This window comes from Pipistrellus hanaki (genome assembly GCF_964339955.1).
Source record: "Pipistrellus hanaki genome assembly, chromosome: 19".
NCBI classification, from domain to species: Eukaryota; Metazoa; Chordata; class Mammalia; order Chiroptera; family Vespertilionidae; genus Pipistrellus; species Pipistrellus hanaki.
The window spans coordinates 7,563,515-7,579,583 of NC_140521.1; the positions used below are offsets into that span (position 1 = coordinate 7,563,515).

General features: G+C 43.0%; 2 protein-coding genes and 1 pseudogene across 4 annotated transcripts in view; 2 read left to right on the forward strand and 1 right to left on the reverse strand.

Annotated features, from left to right (window-relative positions):
- Positions 1-6,285, forward strand: part of P2RX7 (purinergic receptor P2X 7) — a 37,411-nt gene extending 31,126 nt beyond the window's left edge. For both annotated transcript variants that reach the window (XM_084868037.1, XM_084868036.1), the window contains exons 12-13: positions 1,930-2,031; positions 3,545-6,285. In XM_084868037.1, coding sequence (XP_084724163.1) covers positions 1,930-2,031; positions 3,545-4,042 — 600 coding nt within the window. In that variant the 3' untranslated portion in view covers positions 4,043-6,285. The remainder of the gene's footprint in view (positions 1-1,929; positions 2,032-3,544) is intronic.
- The window catches only part of IFT81 (intraflagellar transport 81), a 120,607-nt gene that overhangs the window by 103,628 nt on the left and 910 nt on the right, over positions 1-16,069 (reverse strand). The window contains exon 2 of the mRNA XM_084868033.1: positions 12,590-12,753. Within this exon, the coding sequence (XP_084724159.1) occupies positions 12,590-12,618 (29 nt within the window). The 5' untranslated portion in view covers positions 12,619-12,753. The remainder of the gene's footprint in view (positions 1-12,589; positions 12,754-16,069) is intronic.
- LOC311613764 (N-glycosylase/DNA lyase-like) lies at positions 9,584-10,198 on the forward strand (annotated as a pseudogene). The gene has a single exon. The product of its transcript is annotated as an N-glycosylase/DNA lyase-like (transcript).

A 16,069-nucleotide genomic window follows, 5' to 3' on the forward strand; every position in this document is an offset into this window, starting at 1 on the left:
TAACAACATTTAAATGGGACATACTGCACAGCCTGGCATTTCCACTTCTCCACAGTTACCTAAACACATTTACATGAGCACCCAGGGAGTATAGTGTAAGGTGTCCGCTGCAGCACAAGTCACTGAAGAAAGAACTTCTATCCAAATGTCCAATCCGTGAACAGTGCATGAAACTAGGTTAAATCCATAGCAAGGAATGCCGGGTGCCCGTTTAAAAGAATGAAGTAGGTAAAAATAATAGCCAACACTTATATAGCACTTCAATGTGCCATATATATATTAACTCACTGAGTCTGCACAACAACCTCATAGATAGATGACACTATTATTCCATTCTACAGATGAGGAAATTGAGGCACAGGAGGGTTACATAATTTGCCCAGACATATACTAGTAAGTGGTAAAGCTGAAATTGCAACTTAGGCAAGCTAATTCCAGAACCTATGTTCATAACCACTATGTTTTGAACACTGTAGGTTATACAGTGATTGTTTGGTTATAATAATAGACTTCTATGTTATCTTGTGTGACTTTCATTATTACATGTGACATAGTGATTCTTACTCCTCCCTACTGTTTTCAATGAACCTCCACATTTAAAATATCCAAGACATTTTGTTGAGAGGTAAAAAGCAAACTATAGAACAATACGTAAACTAACTCTATGTATTTTAGACATGTATAGATATGCATAAACACATATATTCTATATATTTTTTATTTTTTATATAGTTCTACATGTATTAAACACATACACCTCTACATGTGGGGGTTTATATATAAAAATATAAAAAGGCATTGGACGTACAAAAAGGGATAATGATTCCTTCTGGAAAGAAGCCTGGGATGGGGACTAGTCAAAGGGAACTTTAGCTCATTTGTACTGTTTTGGTTGTTTAATTTGGACTTTACTCAGCAGGTCCTCTACACTTGACTCCCTGATTCCCTCCCAACCAATAAGAAATCTCTGGATATTTAAAATATTAGAGGGTTTCTTTGTCTTTCCCTCATCCAAGGACACTCCAGTCCTATTCCAGCTGTTGAATGCTCAATTCACTGTCCATTGTATATGCATATGCAATTTTCTATAAAAAATTCATCACTGAAACTAAAAGTAATCACTACTGCCCAGCTGGCATGGTTCGGTGGTTGAGTGTCAACCTATGAACCAGGAGGTGATGGTTCAATTCCTGTTCAGGACACATGCCTGGGTTGCAGGCTTGATTCCAGTGTGGGGCATTCAGAGGCAGCCAATCGATGATTCTCTTTCATCATTGATATTTCTATCTCTCCTTCTCCCTTCCTCTCTGAAATCAATTTTATAAATATACTAGAGTCCCAGTGCACAAAATTCATGCACGGGTAGGGTCCCTAGGCCTGGTGGGCAATCAGGGCTGATCTGTGCGGCAACTGTCGGGGCGACTGGGGGGCCCCCACTGGCACCCACCTTGGCTAGCCTGGGGTCTGTGGGCTGGGGGCAGCTCTTACATTGAGCGTCGGCCACTTGGTGGTCAGTGCATGTCATAGATAGCGACCGATTGTTCTGCTGTTTGGTCAATTTGCATATTAGGCTTTTATTATATAGGATATAGTATAATCACTAAAGGCCCAAGATAGAATAAAACGTAATGGAAATATAAATAATTTAAATTGTAACAGTATAATTTTCTGAAGATAGTCAATCTACAGTAGCCTAAATTGAGGAAACATAATAAAGAAATTTTACATAGTGCATGGGGTTCCAGTTCGGATTCACCTTTAGACTCAGAAATCATTCATTCTTGGTTAGCAAGAGTTCTTGGTTAACTTGTTTAAGAGTTTGCTATTTGCTAAATGGGACTAATATTTGCTTTAGATAAGTCCAGGTTTGCAGTTCTTAATTATTCTATATGAAAAAAAGAAGTAAAATTTTTAACCTTCTTTCCCTAGACATTAAAATATGTGTCCTTTGTGGATGAATTCCACATTAGGATGGTGGACAAGCAGCTACTTGGGAGAAGTCTGCAAGATGTCGAAGGCAAAGAAATCCCAGTAAGTTAAAACATTTAATATTCTCTCTCTCTCTCTCTCTCTCTCTCTCTCTCTCTCTCTCTCTCTCTCAAAAAACTTATTATTAAATATAAACACATATAGAAATTTGTACAGATCATACTTGATGAATTTTAATGAAGTAAACACATGCAACCAGCACCCAGATGAAAAAAGTGAGTATCACTCACAGAAGTCCCGTTGATGTCTCTACCCTATCACTACCCACCCCCAAAGCCATCATCTTATTCCAACGGTTAGTTTTACCTCTTCTAGAATTAAAAAATATTGTTTTTACTTTTCAATTACAGTTGTCATTCAAAATTATATTAGTTTCAGGAGGTTACTTCTTCCAGAATTTTATAAAATTTGAATCCTGAGCACCTGGCTTCTTTTACTCAACATTTTTATGAGAGTCATCCATGACTTTGCATATAGCAATAGTTCATTCTCGTTGTATAATTTCTATTTTATAAACATGCAGTTTATTTACCCTTCCTCATGTTGATGGATAAATTTGAGTAGTTTCCCTTTGGGGTTCGTGCCAATGATGCTGCCATGATAAACATATGGCACCTAAACATAGGGCATACATTCAGCTTTAGGAGTTACTACTAAACACTTCTCTAAGTGGGTGTTCTAATTCACACTCTCCTCAGCAGTTCAGGCTGTTGGACATCTTCACTAACGTATTAGTTTTCTATGGCTGCTGTAATAAATTACCGCAAACTAAGTAGCTTAAAAACAAAACAAAACAAAAACAAAAAAAACAGAAATGGCCTGTCTCAAAGTTCTGGAGGCTAAAATGTCTGCAACCAGGATGTGCTGCTGTGAACATTCATATATAAGAACTTATTCACTTTTAAGGTACTTGACTCAGACTTTCTTTGTCAGGTGAATGAAGGTGTATGTCACAAAGAGTAGACATTTATAAATGATGGCAATTTCTCTTAGAGCACAACAAAGGGATTTGCCAGTAGAGGGAGCCTGGTGGGAAAGGAGAGGAGCTCAGTCAACAAACAATTACTGACTACTTGTGCTGGGTACTGGCCGAGGCATTGGGGATATGACAATAAACAAAACAGACAGGGACCCCGCTTTCATGCAGAAGAATCATCTGGTAAACATACTGATTAAAAAGATCCTTTCGGATGGCAATAAGTACTAGGGAGGATGGAGAATCTCAGGTGCAGTAAGAGAAGGACCTGGGAGGGGCGTTACCTGTTTGGGTGGTCAGGCTCTTTTGGAGAGGTGATATCTGCACCGAGGCCTGGCTATTCTGATTTTCACTTTCTAAATCTGTGCAATGGAGATAAGGACACAGAACTCATGGGATTCTTCGAAGGCTTAAATGAGGCCGTGCTCGTAAAAGACTATCACAGTCCTGATACATATGTTTAACACACGGTATTGATGTAATATTAAATGTGATTTTTGTGAGTTAATAATAAAACTGAAGAACCTAGAACTCTAGAGGTTGTCATTGCTGATAGGTTTGGAAACTTGACTTTTCCAGAGACCCTTAATGGACTTCACAGACTTGTCCAGGCTGCCCCTGTCTCTCCAAGATCCACCCCCCATTCCTGGGCAACCAGAGGCGATCCAGCTGCTTAGTGAGGAGGCAACACCCCGATCCAGCAGCAGCCCGAGCTGGTGCCAGTGCGGAAATTGTCTCCCATCCCAACTCCGCAAGAGTCAACAATGCCTGGAGGAGCTGTGCTGTCGGAAGAAGCCAGGCGCCTGCATCACGGCCTCAGAGCCATTCAGGAGGCTCATCCTGTCCAGACGTGCCCTGCAGTTCCTCCTGCTCTACCAGGAGCCCTTGCTGGAGCTGGATGCGAATGCAACCAACAACCAGCTGCGGCACTGCGCCTACAGGTGCTATGCCACCTGGCGCTTCGGCTCCAAGGACCTGGCTGACTTTGCCATCCTGCCCAGCTGTTGCCGCTGGAGAATCCGGAAAGAGTTTCCCAAGAGTGAAGGCCAATACAGTGGCTTCAAGAGTCCTTACTGATGGAACAGAGCAGTCATAGGCACATTACTTCTGCTTGCATCCCGAGCTTCAGCAGCCAAGATCTGTGGCCAGATTTCCTCCGCTGCCACTCTGCATGTGTCAGAGAGCAGAGAGACCTGGGTAAACAAACAAACCAGCCAGAATCCCTCCACATGGACTGAGAGTCGACAGATTCAGACTTCTGTCTCAATTCTGCCCTGTGAATCTGTGTGATGTAAGGCCTTTAACCTCTGTACCTCAGTTGCCTTATGATCCAACCTACTTTCTTAAAGAGACATTGGGAGGAAAAATTGAGACAGTATATACAAGCTTTCTTGTTAATGCATAGAGAGCTTTATGAATACAAAGCAAGTCATTATGAAGTCTCACCAGGATAATGTCCAACTCTGAACAAACTCTTTGGGTCTTGAGTCCTGATTGGAGAATGTGAAGGATCAAAGTGGCTACAAATTCCTTGGCCTTTGTCTCTAAGGACCTGAAGGTTAGGTCTCTTCCCCTTGTGCTTGGGCAGCTCTGATGCTTATCCAATAGTGGAAGTGATGCTGGGTCAGTTTCAAGGTCTTGGTCTTAAGAGGCTGGCAATTTACACTCCTTGTCCCTTGCCACTTGCTGTGCAGGATGCCAGCCCTCAGGTAAAAGTCTGACTATCCTGAGACAGCCCTGCTGTAATGAAACCCAAGCAACCATGTGGAGAGGAGAGATGAACTACCAGTCCCAGCTTTCAAATCATACAAGCCCAGTCACTAGGCATGGGAGAGAAGACTTTAGACTCTTCCAGAGCCTGCTAACACATGTGTGCAACTGCATGAGACACTCCAAGCGAGAGCTGACCCATGAACGTACAGAACAAAATTGTTTTAAGTTGCTACATTTTGGGTCTTTTGTTCTAGCAACAGATAACTGGGACAAGAGAGCAAGCCGGATTCTTGGGGACATAGACTCAGCCCATACCTTCCCTGGTCCTAAAGGCCTTAGGGAGCCTGGACCACCCCTGGAGCCCCTTAGGGGCCTGGGTTCCCATTCAGCAGTTCTAGGAGGGCTGCAGATGGAATCAGGTAACTCACCGGCCCAGCCCTGGAATCTATCCATTCTAACTGCCAAGCTGCCCAATACATTCCAATTGCATCACATTTCTACGACTGGATATAACCACTGATGTTAAAAACTGGAAAAGGTCACCTTTAAGCTTTTAACATCCTGTGCTTTGCAGCCAATTAAAGTAGATGCAGTCTGGATGCTACTCAAAAAGTAACCTACACCCAAACCTTTACCATCCCCTACATCAGCCTCTAAAAATATGCAAGTGGAGAGTACCAGGTTGTGGGATCCTCCTGCAGGGTTTCCTTTTCATGGTTTTGGCCACAGAATCGACTATTTCTAAACAACTATTGTGAAGAATAAATAGAGATCACTATTCCACACTGTGACGAATGAAGGATCTGCCACTTTTTTTATATTTACTCTAAGATTTACCATTTTTGATACTTCTTAAAAAACAGCAGCTTTTTTTTTTTTTGTGATACAGGATTTTATCTGGCTTTCAACTCAGGAATCAAGTTCATTAGGTCAGACTGCACTGTCATTTTTGCAACCTTTCCAGAATATTTTTTAAAAGTGGAATGTATATATGACTTCTTCAGAATAGCAATTCTTACTCCAGAATTCTATTAACAGCTACAGATTTCCATTCTGATGGCCTCCTAGTCTTTATACCTTTATTTTTTGGTGCCTAATTCCTGATGAGTTTCTGTTACGTTGCGGAAACTAGAGGCAGAATTTGGGGTGGCAGAATTTGAGGTGACAGATAATCACTGGATCCACCTACTGTTCTCCTTCCCTTTCTTCACATATGTTTTAAGTGAGAGGGTAATGTGTGACATCAACAGTGTGTAAAATGTCTGACACTTCCTACAAAGACATGCATCATGTTTGAATTTTCATTTTTAGTCTCCTACATAAAATAATGTCATTGCCAAAGGCACACCAAGGAGAATACATTTTGTAGGACCTGTCTTCTTGTACTTCATTCCAACCTTCTGTTATGGTAACTGCACAATACTCACTGATTCATCTCTATATCAGAGATGTGCTTTCTTTTAACACTGATTTCATGCAGAATAGGTAATGGACTTGCATTTCTCTCCTTTAGAGGAAACAATTTTTTAAACACTTCCTTATTCTAGCTTGGCAATGTAGCTGTCTTAACTTGATTGTTTTGATAATAAAAAATAATGTATAATTCATGATTATCAAAATGTTTCTTTTCCTTCCTTTTCTCAGAATATCACCAATAACAGTTAGCTAGTTCACTGACACATTCATTTGATACATATATACATACTAGTAGTCCTGTGCTGGAATCTGTGCACCAGTAGCTCTCTGTGGGGCCTGGCCGCTCCACGCCTGCTTCCCAGAGGATCTCCACGGCCCAGAGGCCCATCCGCGGCCAGGCACAGAACCCTTTGCCTTGTCACCGGGGCGACGACATAAGTGTCCCCATCCTCTCCCTTCCCCCGGTTGCTCTGTGCCCACTGCCCAGAGGCCCTCCACAGCCAGGGTGGAACGCCTGCCTTGTTGCCGTGGCAATGAAGCAAGCATTCCGCAAGGCCACTCACACTGTGACTGGGGGACTCCACTCTCAGCAGTCACCCCCCTGTGACTGGAGGATTCCACCGGGGCTGAGAGGATTGGGCCTCGCCATCTTGTGTGACTATGGGCACCATCATATTTGTGATGGAGTGATGGTTAATTTGCATATTACCCTTTTATTAGATAGGATATATGTATGAGTATATATATATTCATTAAGGCACTGTGACATAAGATGTATATTTGGTTTTGCCCCCACTTCCTGACACAGAATTTCCATAGGATCCAGCTATTCCACTTCTAGGTAGAAGTCCAAAAGAAATGAAAGCAGAGATTCAAATGGCTATCCATACACAAATGTTCATAGCCGCATTACTGACAACAGCCAAAAGATGAAAACAACCCAAGTGTTCATCAACAGATGAACAGATAAACAAAATGAAGAATACCCACAGAGTGGAATAATTATTTGGCCATAAAAAAGAATGATGCACTGAAACATGCTACACCGTAAACGACCATTGAAAACATTATGCTAAATGAAAGAAGTCAGGCACAAAAGATCAAATGTACGATGCCATTTATACAGAGTATCTAGCCTAGGTGAATCCATAGAAACAGAGAACAGATTGGTGGTTGCCAAAGGCTTGGGGAGGAGGGGAAATGAGGAGTAACTACATAAGGATGTGGGATTTCCTTTGGGGGTAATAAAAGTGTTTTGGAACCTGATATTTTTGTGCTGCTCAGAACAAGATACTGTTGGTAATGATGCTGACAGCCATTCCTTACATTTCTCTTCCTCTTAGATACATAACCATGGTAAAGAGTTGGACCTTTTCAACTTCTGTACTTGAAAACTAAGTTGATAGCGATGATGTATTTTCATTCAAGCAATGCCACAAACCCAAGCTTTGCACATTGCTTGAACCTATGTTCTGAGTATTTTCTTTTTTCTTTTTTTTTTTAAAATATATTTTATTGATTTTTCACAGAGAGGAAGGGAGAGGGATAGATAACTGGAAACATTGATGAGAGAGAAACATCGACCAGCAGCCTCCTGCACACCCCCTACTGTGGATGTGCCTCAACCAATGTACATGCCCTTGACCTGAATCAAACCTGGGACCTTTCAGTCTGCAGACCGATACTCTATCCACTGAGCCAAACCGGTTTCGGCCGTTCTGAGTATTTTCAAGAGACAAATGTATTTAAAGATGATTTCTCCACTCATATTTTAAATTTCTAATATCTTTATACCTTTATTATTATTTAAATTATCTAGCCAACAAAAATCTCTCCTAATAGTCTGCCCACTGATTTTTCTATTAAGTCATTTGAAATTTCTTAGTTATTATTCTTGAAAGTAAGTGTCCAGCCAATTATTTTTTTACTAGAGGCCTGGCTCGTGAAAATTCATTCACTGGAGGAGGGGTCCTTCAGCCCGGCCTGCCCCCTTCATAGTCCGGGAGCCCTCAGGGGCAGGAGGCGATCACGGGAAGGCGACACTTCTATCACACCTCTGCTGCTGCCACTACCAGCAGCGCAAACCTCAGGTGGCCCTGGGTGGTTGGGCAGCCGCCATCGGCGGCTTGCCTGTGCCTCGGGCTGGCCCTGGGCGGCTGGGCAGCCACCATCCGAGTCTTGCCTGCACCTTAGGTTGGACCTGGGTGGCTGGAAGACTGAGAGGACTGGGGGTCTCTGGAGGCAGGCGTGAGGAGCAGCCAGAACCACAAGCTTGCTGCCCTGGTGGGGCTGAAGGGACTGGGCCTCACCATCTTGTGGCTGTGGGCACCACCATCTTTGAGGACATTGCAGTCAATTAGCATATTCCCTCCTTATTGGCTCTGGGCACTGCCATCCTTTGTGAGGGTGTGACAGTCAATTCGCATATTCCCTATTAGATAAGATTTTAGCAATAATAAATATAAACGTATATTTATACTACTGATAGAATTTCAACATATAAAGGATTTAAGGAGGGTTTTTTTTTTCCTCTCCAGCTACAAGTAGAATGTTCACCTACATTCAAAAGTTAATATCCACATACTAACAACAAATCCCAATGACAGGCCTAATTCATATTACTGACATTGATAATCTGATTAGAAACAATGATTACTTATGTGATTCCACAGTCACTGATCACATTCAAGTTCAAAGGGGTCAGAACTGATGTTGAAGTAGGACTTCTGAAGGCTGAGACCAAAAGCAAAGCCAAATGGCAGATTTGGGCCAAACAAAAGGATGAAGCTGATGATGCCCCAAAACTAGTTAAAAGTCCTACAGCAGAGAGAGGAAAGAGATGAGCATTCTGAGTAATTCTCAGGACAGGAAAGAGGCACCCTTTACTCTCAACTGACCCAAAGAAAACCACCATTTGTCACCCCACTTCCCATGGAATTTCTTGCTGACAGAGAAATGGGGGAAAAAAGAAGAAGAAAAAAAAAAAACACAGAAAAAGGGAAGCAACTGAAGAAAGTGACAGGATGCTACCCTCCATAAACACTTCCTGTTGATTGTGCTTACAACTGCAAGCCACCCATCTCATGCCTATCTGCAGAGCTCGAGTCACACATGCCTGACTCTCGAGAATTGAGAAACTACTCCAATGCACAGTGTTTGCCAATTTTTCAGGGGCTACACTTAAGGACAGAAAAGAATTGGGAAAAATCCCAAGACAGTGCTTTGTGATTTGCTTGCATGAACTTAGAAGTTCTTTGACTCTGCAACCAAACAATGGAAATTTAAAATACTATCATCGAATACAAACACTGAGAGGCGAGGGTTTCGTGGAGCTTGGCGAGGCCTTCGGTGAGCCAGGCATTCAGGTTCGTGGTCTCTTAGTGGGCTAGGTCTGTTGGTAGCGAGTAGATCTGGTTCCGAAAGGGTGGAGCCATTATGGGGTGGAGCCTGACACAGAAATATTAGTCTGCTCCCTTTTGCCTGGTTAGCATGGGGCATCGCACTCTATCCTCCGTCCTGGCCCTGTGGGCCTCCATACCCTGTCCATGTTCTGAGCTGCGCCTGGACTTGGTTCTAGCTTCTGTACAATCCTTCCGGTGGAAGGAGCAAAACCCTGTGCATTGGAGTGGCGTGCTGGCAGACCAGGTATGGACATTGCCCAGACGGAGGAGCAGCTCTACTGCGCTGTGTACCGAGGAGAAAAGGGCCAGACTGGCAAGCCCACACCAGAAGAGCTAAAGGCCCTGCACCAGTACTTCCAGCTGGATGTCAGCCTGGCTCAATTATATCGCCATTGGAGTTCCAAGGACCCCCACTTCCAAAAAGTAGCTCAGAAATTCCAAGGTATTCAACTCCTACAACAGGATCCCATCGAGTGCCTTTTCTCCTTCATCTGTTCCTCCAACAACAACATTGTTCGCATCACTGGCATGGTGGAGTGGCTCTGCCAAGCCTTCAGACCTCAGCTCATCCAGCTTGATGATGTCCAGAGGTGGAGACTAAGCTCAGGAAGCTGGGCCTTGGGTACTGTGCCCGCTATGTGAATGCCAGTGCCCGAGCCATCCTTGAAGAACAGGGGGGTTGCCCTGGCTGCAGCAGCTGTAGTAGTGTGCAAAGCAGCAGGCGGCTGGCAAGGAGCCCGAGCCCAGGCCAGGCACCACTCTGGCTCATCCCGCCCCTCTGCGCCTGCTGCCATGGTGTGCTTGGTAGTATTGCTGTGGAGGAGGGAGAGGCTTGTGCTGCCACAGCTGTGCTTGCCAGCTGTGAGCCCATCAGTCAACAGCGGCACTCCCACTATGAGAGTATTGAGGCAGCTTCTGTGTTGAGTGTCTGCTCCCTGGTGGTCAGTGCACATCATAACAACTGGTTGACTGGTCATTGGGTTGTTCAGTTAGTTGCTTAGGCTTTTATATATATAGATGATGTCATACTGGACATTCACAACACCACCTATCCCCATTCTTTAGATCACATGTGTCAAACACAAGGCCCGCGGGCCAAATGCAGCCCGCCAGGCCTTGCAATGTGCCCCGCACCGCGCTGTCATCACTGCACTCCGCTGTCAGTTTATGACATTGTCAGTTTATGACTGTTCAGTAAACCATTCGGCCCGCGATTTAGGCTGGATTTTAGATTTGGCCCCTTCTCTGATTGAGTTCGACACCCCTACTTTAGATAAAAAGACAGGCTCCCAGAAAGCAAATAGCTTATCTAAGGATGCACAACTGGGAAATAATATTATATATCCACACACATCCTGGCATACACAGTGTCCACTCCTGAATACTGTTGGTTTTCAGTAACATCAGACACACAATCTCCAAAGGTCAAGCTCAAAACTCCTCCATCATCTCTTGTATTCCTGGCTTTTCCCCCCTACCCACCTTCTATTCTCTGTTGCCTATCAAAGGATCTGGTCTTTGAGGTCTTTTTACATCCTAGAGATCAAATGGCAAATGTGCTGGGATTTCAAGACACAATTACAAAAATAGGTCTAGTTCATCTGCAAGAATATCATACACCCCACTCTCTCCACTTCTATAACCTGTAATTCATCCCACGCCACTGAGTGGGAGAAAATATTTGAAGATCATATGTCATATAAAAAATTGTATCTAAAACTTATAAGGAATCTTTACGACTTAGAGACAACCTAATTAAAAATGTGCAAAGGAGCTGAACAGAAATTTCTATAAAGATATATAGAATGGCCAATATGGACATGAAAAGCCCAATATCATTAATCATCATGAACATGCAAACCAAACACATATATAAATTTACATATATACATATTTAATTGAGTACAGGTAGCTTATATTCCATGTTAATTTCTTTCGGGGCTACTAAAGGGATATTAGAAAATATTTCCTTTAAAAGGGACCTTGGTCTGACGGGTTTGAGACCCACTGATGCAGCAGATAACACAGAAGATAACTGTGATCAGAATATGGCTTTTTAGATAAGAGTCAGGTTTGTGTTTTTTTTTTGTGTTTTTTTTTCCTGTTCTATAACAGCTTCAGCCTGAAGGATTCCACGGGGAAAGCAACAACAAAATTAGAAAATAATTTATCATTATTCAATTTTGCTACCAACTCGTTCTTTATTTAGAAGATGAGCTGTTTTTGGAGGTATATGTAATTATACATTTGGACTACATGTACTAGTATCTGTTAGTTATACAATGACGTATTTCACAAGATCTGTCTGTGCCAGACAAGTTGAATCTTACATCTCTCAATGCCTGAACATTTGATGTAAACAATTTTTTCATTGAAGATAACTCCGAACAAAGGATATTGCTTCATCTGACTGGCCTTTTGTGGCTCAAGGCCATTGTGACAAACATCATTCTTACCATGCTCTAACCAGGGGTCTTCAAACTACAGCCCGCGGGCCACATGCAGCCCCCAGGGGAGTCTGATCCTGCCCGCCAGGTTTTTTGGGCAGTGAGCGCAGCCAAGGTGTTACAGAAGGAATTAGTAGTTCATATAGTCCGGCCCTCCAGCTCTCTGAGGGACCGTGATCTGGCCCCCACTTTAAAAAGTTTGAGGACCCCTGCAACCAAAGGACACCCTAAGGCACACCGATGTTGGCCACTGCTGCCTCACAACTAAATGGTCCCAGACTGACGAGCTTTTTGGAGTTCTCGGCTCTACTTTTTATAGGAACGTATTTCTCTTTATGGGCTATTATTTCTGATCTTAATCCTGGTGTCCTTAGGCAGTGCCTCCTACCTCTTTCTAATTTGCTTCCTTAATACAAACAGTTAACACCCACATTACTGGTGACAGTCTGTCTTCATCTCTTGGAACCTAGCACCGTAACCAAAGTATTTTCAAGGCCAACTTTCAGAAGCATACCAGCTCAAGGGGGAAAAAAAGTACATTTATTACAAGGTCATGAGGGTATCTTAAGGGCAAAGGTGAACCAAGGGGGCAGAACCAGGAAGTAGAAACTCAGCAAAAACCAAAGAGGCATTTTTCTTACTCTCACCTCTGTGTTCCTTGGCCCATCTGTGTCATTCTTTGATCCTGCAGGCTCCCCTCCTTGGCTTCTCTCCCAAGATGACTCTGCCATGGACTTGGCCAGGTAGCTCAGTTGGTCGGAGCATCATCCTAATATACCAAGATTCTGGGTTCAATCCCTGGTCAGGGCACCTGCAAGAAACAACCAATGAATGCATAAATAAGTGAAATAGCAAATTGATGTATCTCTCTCTCTTCCTCTCTCTTTAAAATCAACATATTTTTTAAAAATAGATGACTCTGCCGCGACTCCTGCGGTTACTCAATTCAATTTTAGTCACTTGGAAAGAACAAAGCGCTGCCTCTCTCCCAGTGCAACCCTTCCAAGGGAGACCATCAGATTGACCCTGTTTGGGTCAGGTTACTCCTGTGGTTCAATTAATAAAGTCACAACATAAAAACGGGTGCTGGGGCCATCTCTGTGAGGAAGGGCAGTTTTTAGAGAACACTGTCATGAGTGAACTGGTTTCACATGCAACCAAGGACACCAGATAAGCCAGACTTAGGACTTAATCTAAGATAAAAATACGCTCTGTGTGAGGGCCCGAGGTTTTCCCCTATGAAGAAAGAACATGAGGTTTGACCCATTATTATTTACTTTTTCCCCCGATAACCTGGTTGTCCACTGTTTCTTTTTAATATTTGATATATAACTCACATACCATAAAACCTGACCTTTAAAGTGTACAATTCAGTGGCTTTTAGTATATTCACAAGTTCTGCATCTAAATTTTCCTGAACATTTTCATCACCCCAAATGGATACCTCATACTCATTAGCAATCAGTCCCAATACCTCCTTTCCTGGAAACCACTAATCTGCTTTCTGTCTCTGTGATTTACCTATTTTGGATGTTTCAAATAAACAGAATTTATACAATATTAAAGGCCCGATGAATGAGTTTGTGCTCCAGTGGGGTCCCTCGGCTTGGCCTGCGGAATCAGGCCAAAACCAGCTCTCCTACATCCCCTAAAGGGTCCCAGATTGCAAGAGGGTGAAGGCCAGGCCGAGGGATCCCATTGGTGCACAATCGGGGCCAGGGAGGGATGCGGGAAATTGGCCAGTTGGGGAGGGACTGCTGGAGGGGTCCAGGGCATGTGCAGCCCATCTTGCTCAGTCCTGATTGGTGGGACCCCAGCAGCAAGCTAACCTACCAGTTGGAGCACCTGCCCCCTGGTGGTCAGTGCATGACATAGCAAACAGTTGAGCAGCCTTAGAATATTATTGGTATATTACACTTTGATTGGTTGAACGGATGACTAGACAACTGGATACTTAGCATATTAGGCTTTTATTATATAGGACGTGACCTTTCAGCCCGGCTGGTGTGGTTCAGTGGTTGAGTGTCCACCAATGGGCCAGGAGATCATGTTTGATTCCCAGTCAGGGCATGTACCTGGGTTGTGGGCTCGATATCCAGTGCAGAGCATGCAGGAGGCAGACAATTAATTATTCACTATCATCACTGATGTTTCTATCTCTCTCTCCTTCTTCATTCCTCTCTAAAATCAATAAAAATAAAAAAGTGACCTTTTGTGTCTGGCTTCTTTCACTCAGCATAATGTTTTCAGGGTTCATGTGTTGTTAGCATATATTGTATCAACATGATACATATATTTTTATATACCATATCTTTTTATGACAAAATATTCCATTGTATGGCTGTACCACATTTTACTTATCCATTCATCAGTTGACAGGAATTTAGGTTACTTCCACTTGTTAGCTATTAGAAATAATGCTGCCATGCGAGGTTGCGGAGAAAAAGGAACCCTCGTGCACTGCTGGTGGGAATGCAGACTGGTGCAACCACTGTGGAGAATAGTGTGGAGTTTCCTCAAAAAAACTGAAAATGGAACTCCCATTTGACTCAGTAATCCCACTTCTAGGAATATATCCCAAGAAACTAGAAACACCAATCAGAAAGGATATATGCACCCCTATGTTCATAGCAGCACAATCTACAAAAGCCAGAATTTGGAAACAGCCTAGGTGCCCATCAGCAGATGATTGGATCCAAAAACTATGGTACATCTACACAATGGAATACTATGCTGCCATAAAAAAGAAGGAATTCTCATCATTTGCAGCAACCTGGATGGAATTGGAGAACATCATGCTGAGTGAAATAAGCCAATCAATGAAAGAGAAACACCACATGACCTCACTCATTTGTGGATAATAAAGAACATTATAAACTGATGAACCAAAAGATAGATATAGAGACAGTAAAGCAACAAGCAGACCGTCAAATTACAGCGGGGAGGGGAGGAGGATCTGGGGGAGATAATAGATCAACCGAAGGATTTGTATACATGCATATAAGTACAACCAATGGACATAAAACTCTGGGGAGGGAGGGGATGTGTGGGAGGGAGGGAGGGGGGCAAAAAAAATCAATAAAATATGTAAAAAAAATAAAAATAAAAATAAACAGTGTAAGAAAAAAAAAAGAAAGAAATAATGCTGCCATGAACATTCATGTACAAGTTTTATCATGAACATATCTTTTCAATTCTCTTAGAGACACTATATACACACACATATATAAAAGATATATATGACATATATACATGTATATGATATATACACATATATGAAATATATACATATATATAAGATATGTAGTGTATGTATGATATATATAATAGAGGCCTGGTGTATGAATTTTGTGCACTCGGGGGGGGGGGGGTGTCTCCCCGAATGCCTGTATCCTCTACAATCTGGGACCCTTCAGGGGATGTTCAATTGCCCTCTCCTGGTTCCCCCCCTCCCCCGCAACTGCCCTCCCCTGCAGGCCTGGTTGCCCCTAACTGCCCTCCCCTGCTGGCCTTGTCACCTCTAACTCCCCTCTCCTGCAGGCCTGCCTGGTCACTACCCCGACTGCCCTCTTCTACAGGCCTGGTCGCCTCCAACTGTCCTCCCCTGCTAGCCCAGTCACCCCTAAATGCCCTCTCCTGCTGGCCATCTTGTGGCAGCCATCTTTGACCACATAGGGGCAACCATCTTTGACTACTTGGGGGCGGCCATCTTGTGTGAGGGCATGAGGGCAATTTGCATATTACCTCTTTATTATATAGGAATATATATATATATATATATATATATATATATATGGTGTGTGTGTGTGTGTGTGTGTGTGTAAAATTGCTAGGTCTTATGGTAATTCTGTTTAACACTTTGAAAAACTGTCAAACTATTTTCCAAAGTGCCTGCATCATTTTACTTTCCCACCAGCAATGTGAGGCTTCCAATTTCTCTACAACCTTGCCATGTTTTTAAAAATATGTATTTTCATTGATTTCACAGAGGAAGGGAGAGATAGAAACATCAATGATGAAAAAATTATTGATGGGCTGCCTCCTGCAAGTCCTACACTGGGGATTAAGCCTGCAACCTGGGTATGTGCCCTGACTAGGAATCCAACTGTGACCTCTTGGTTGATAGG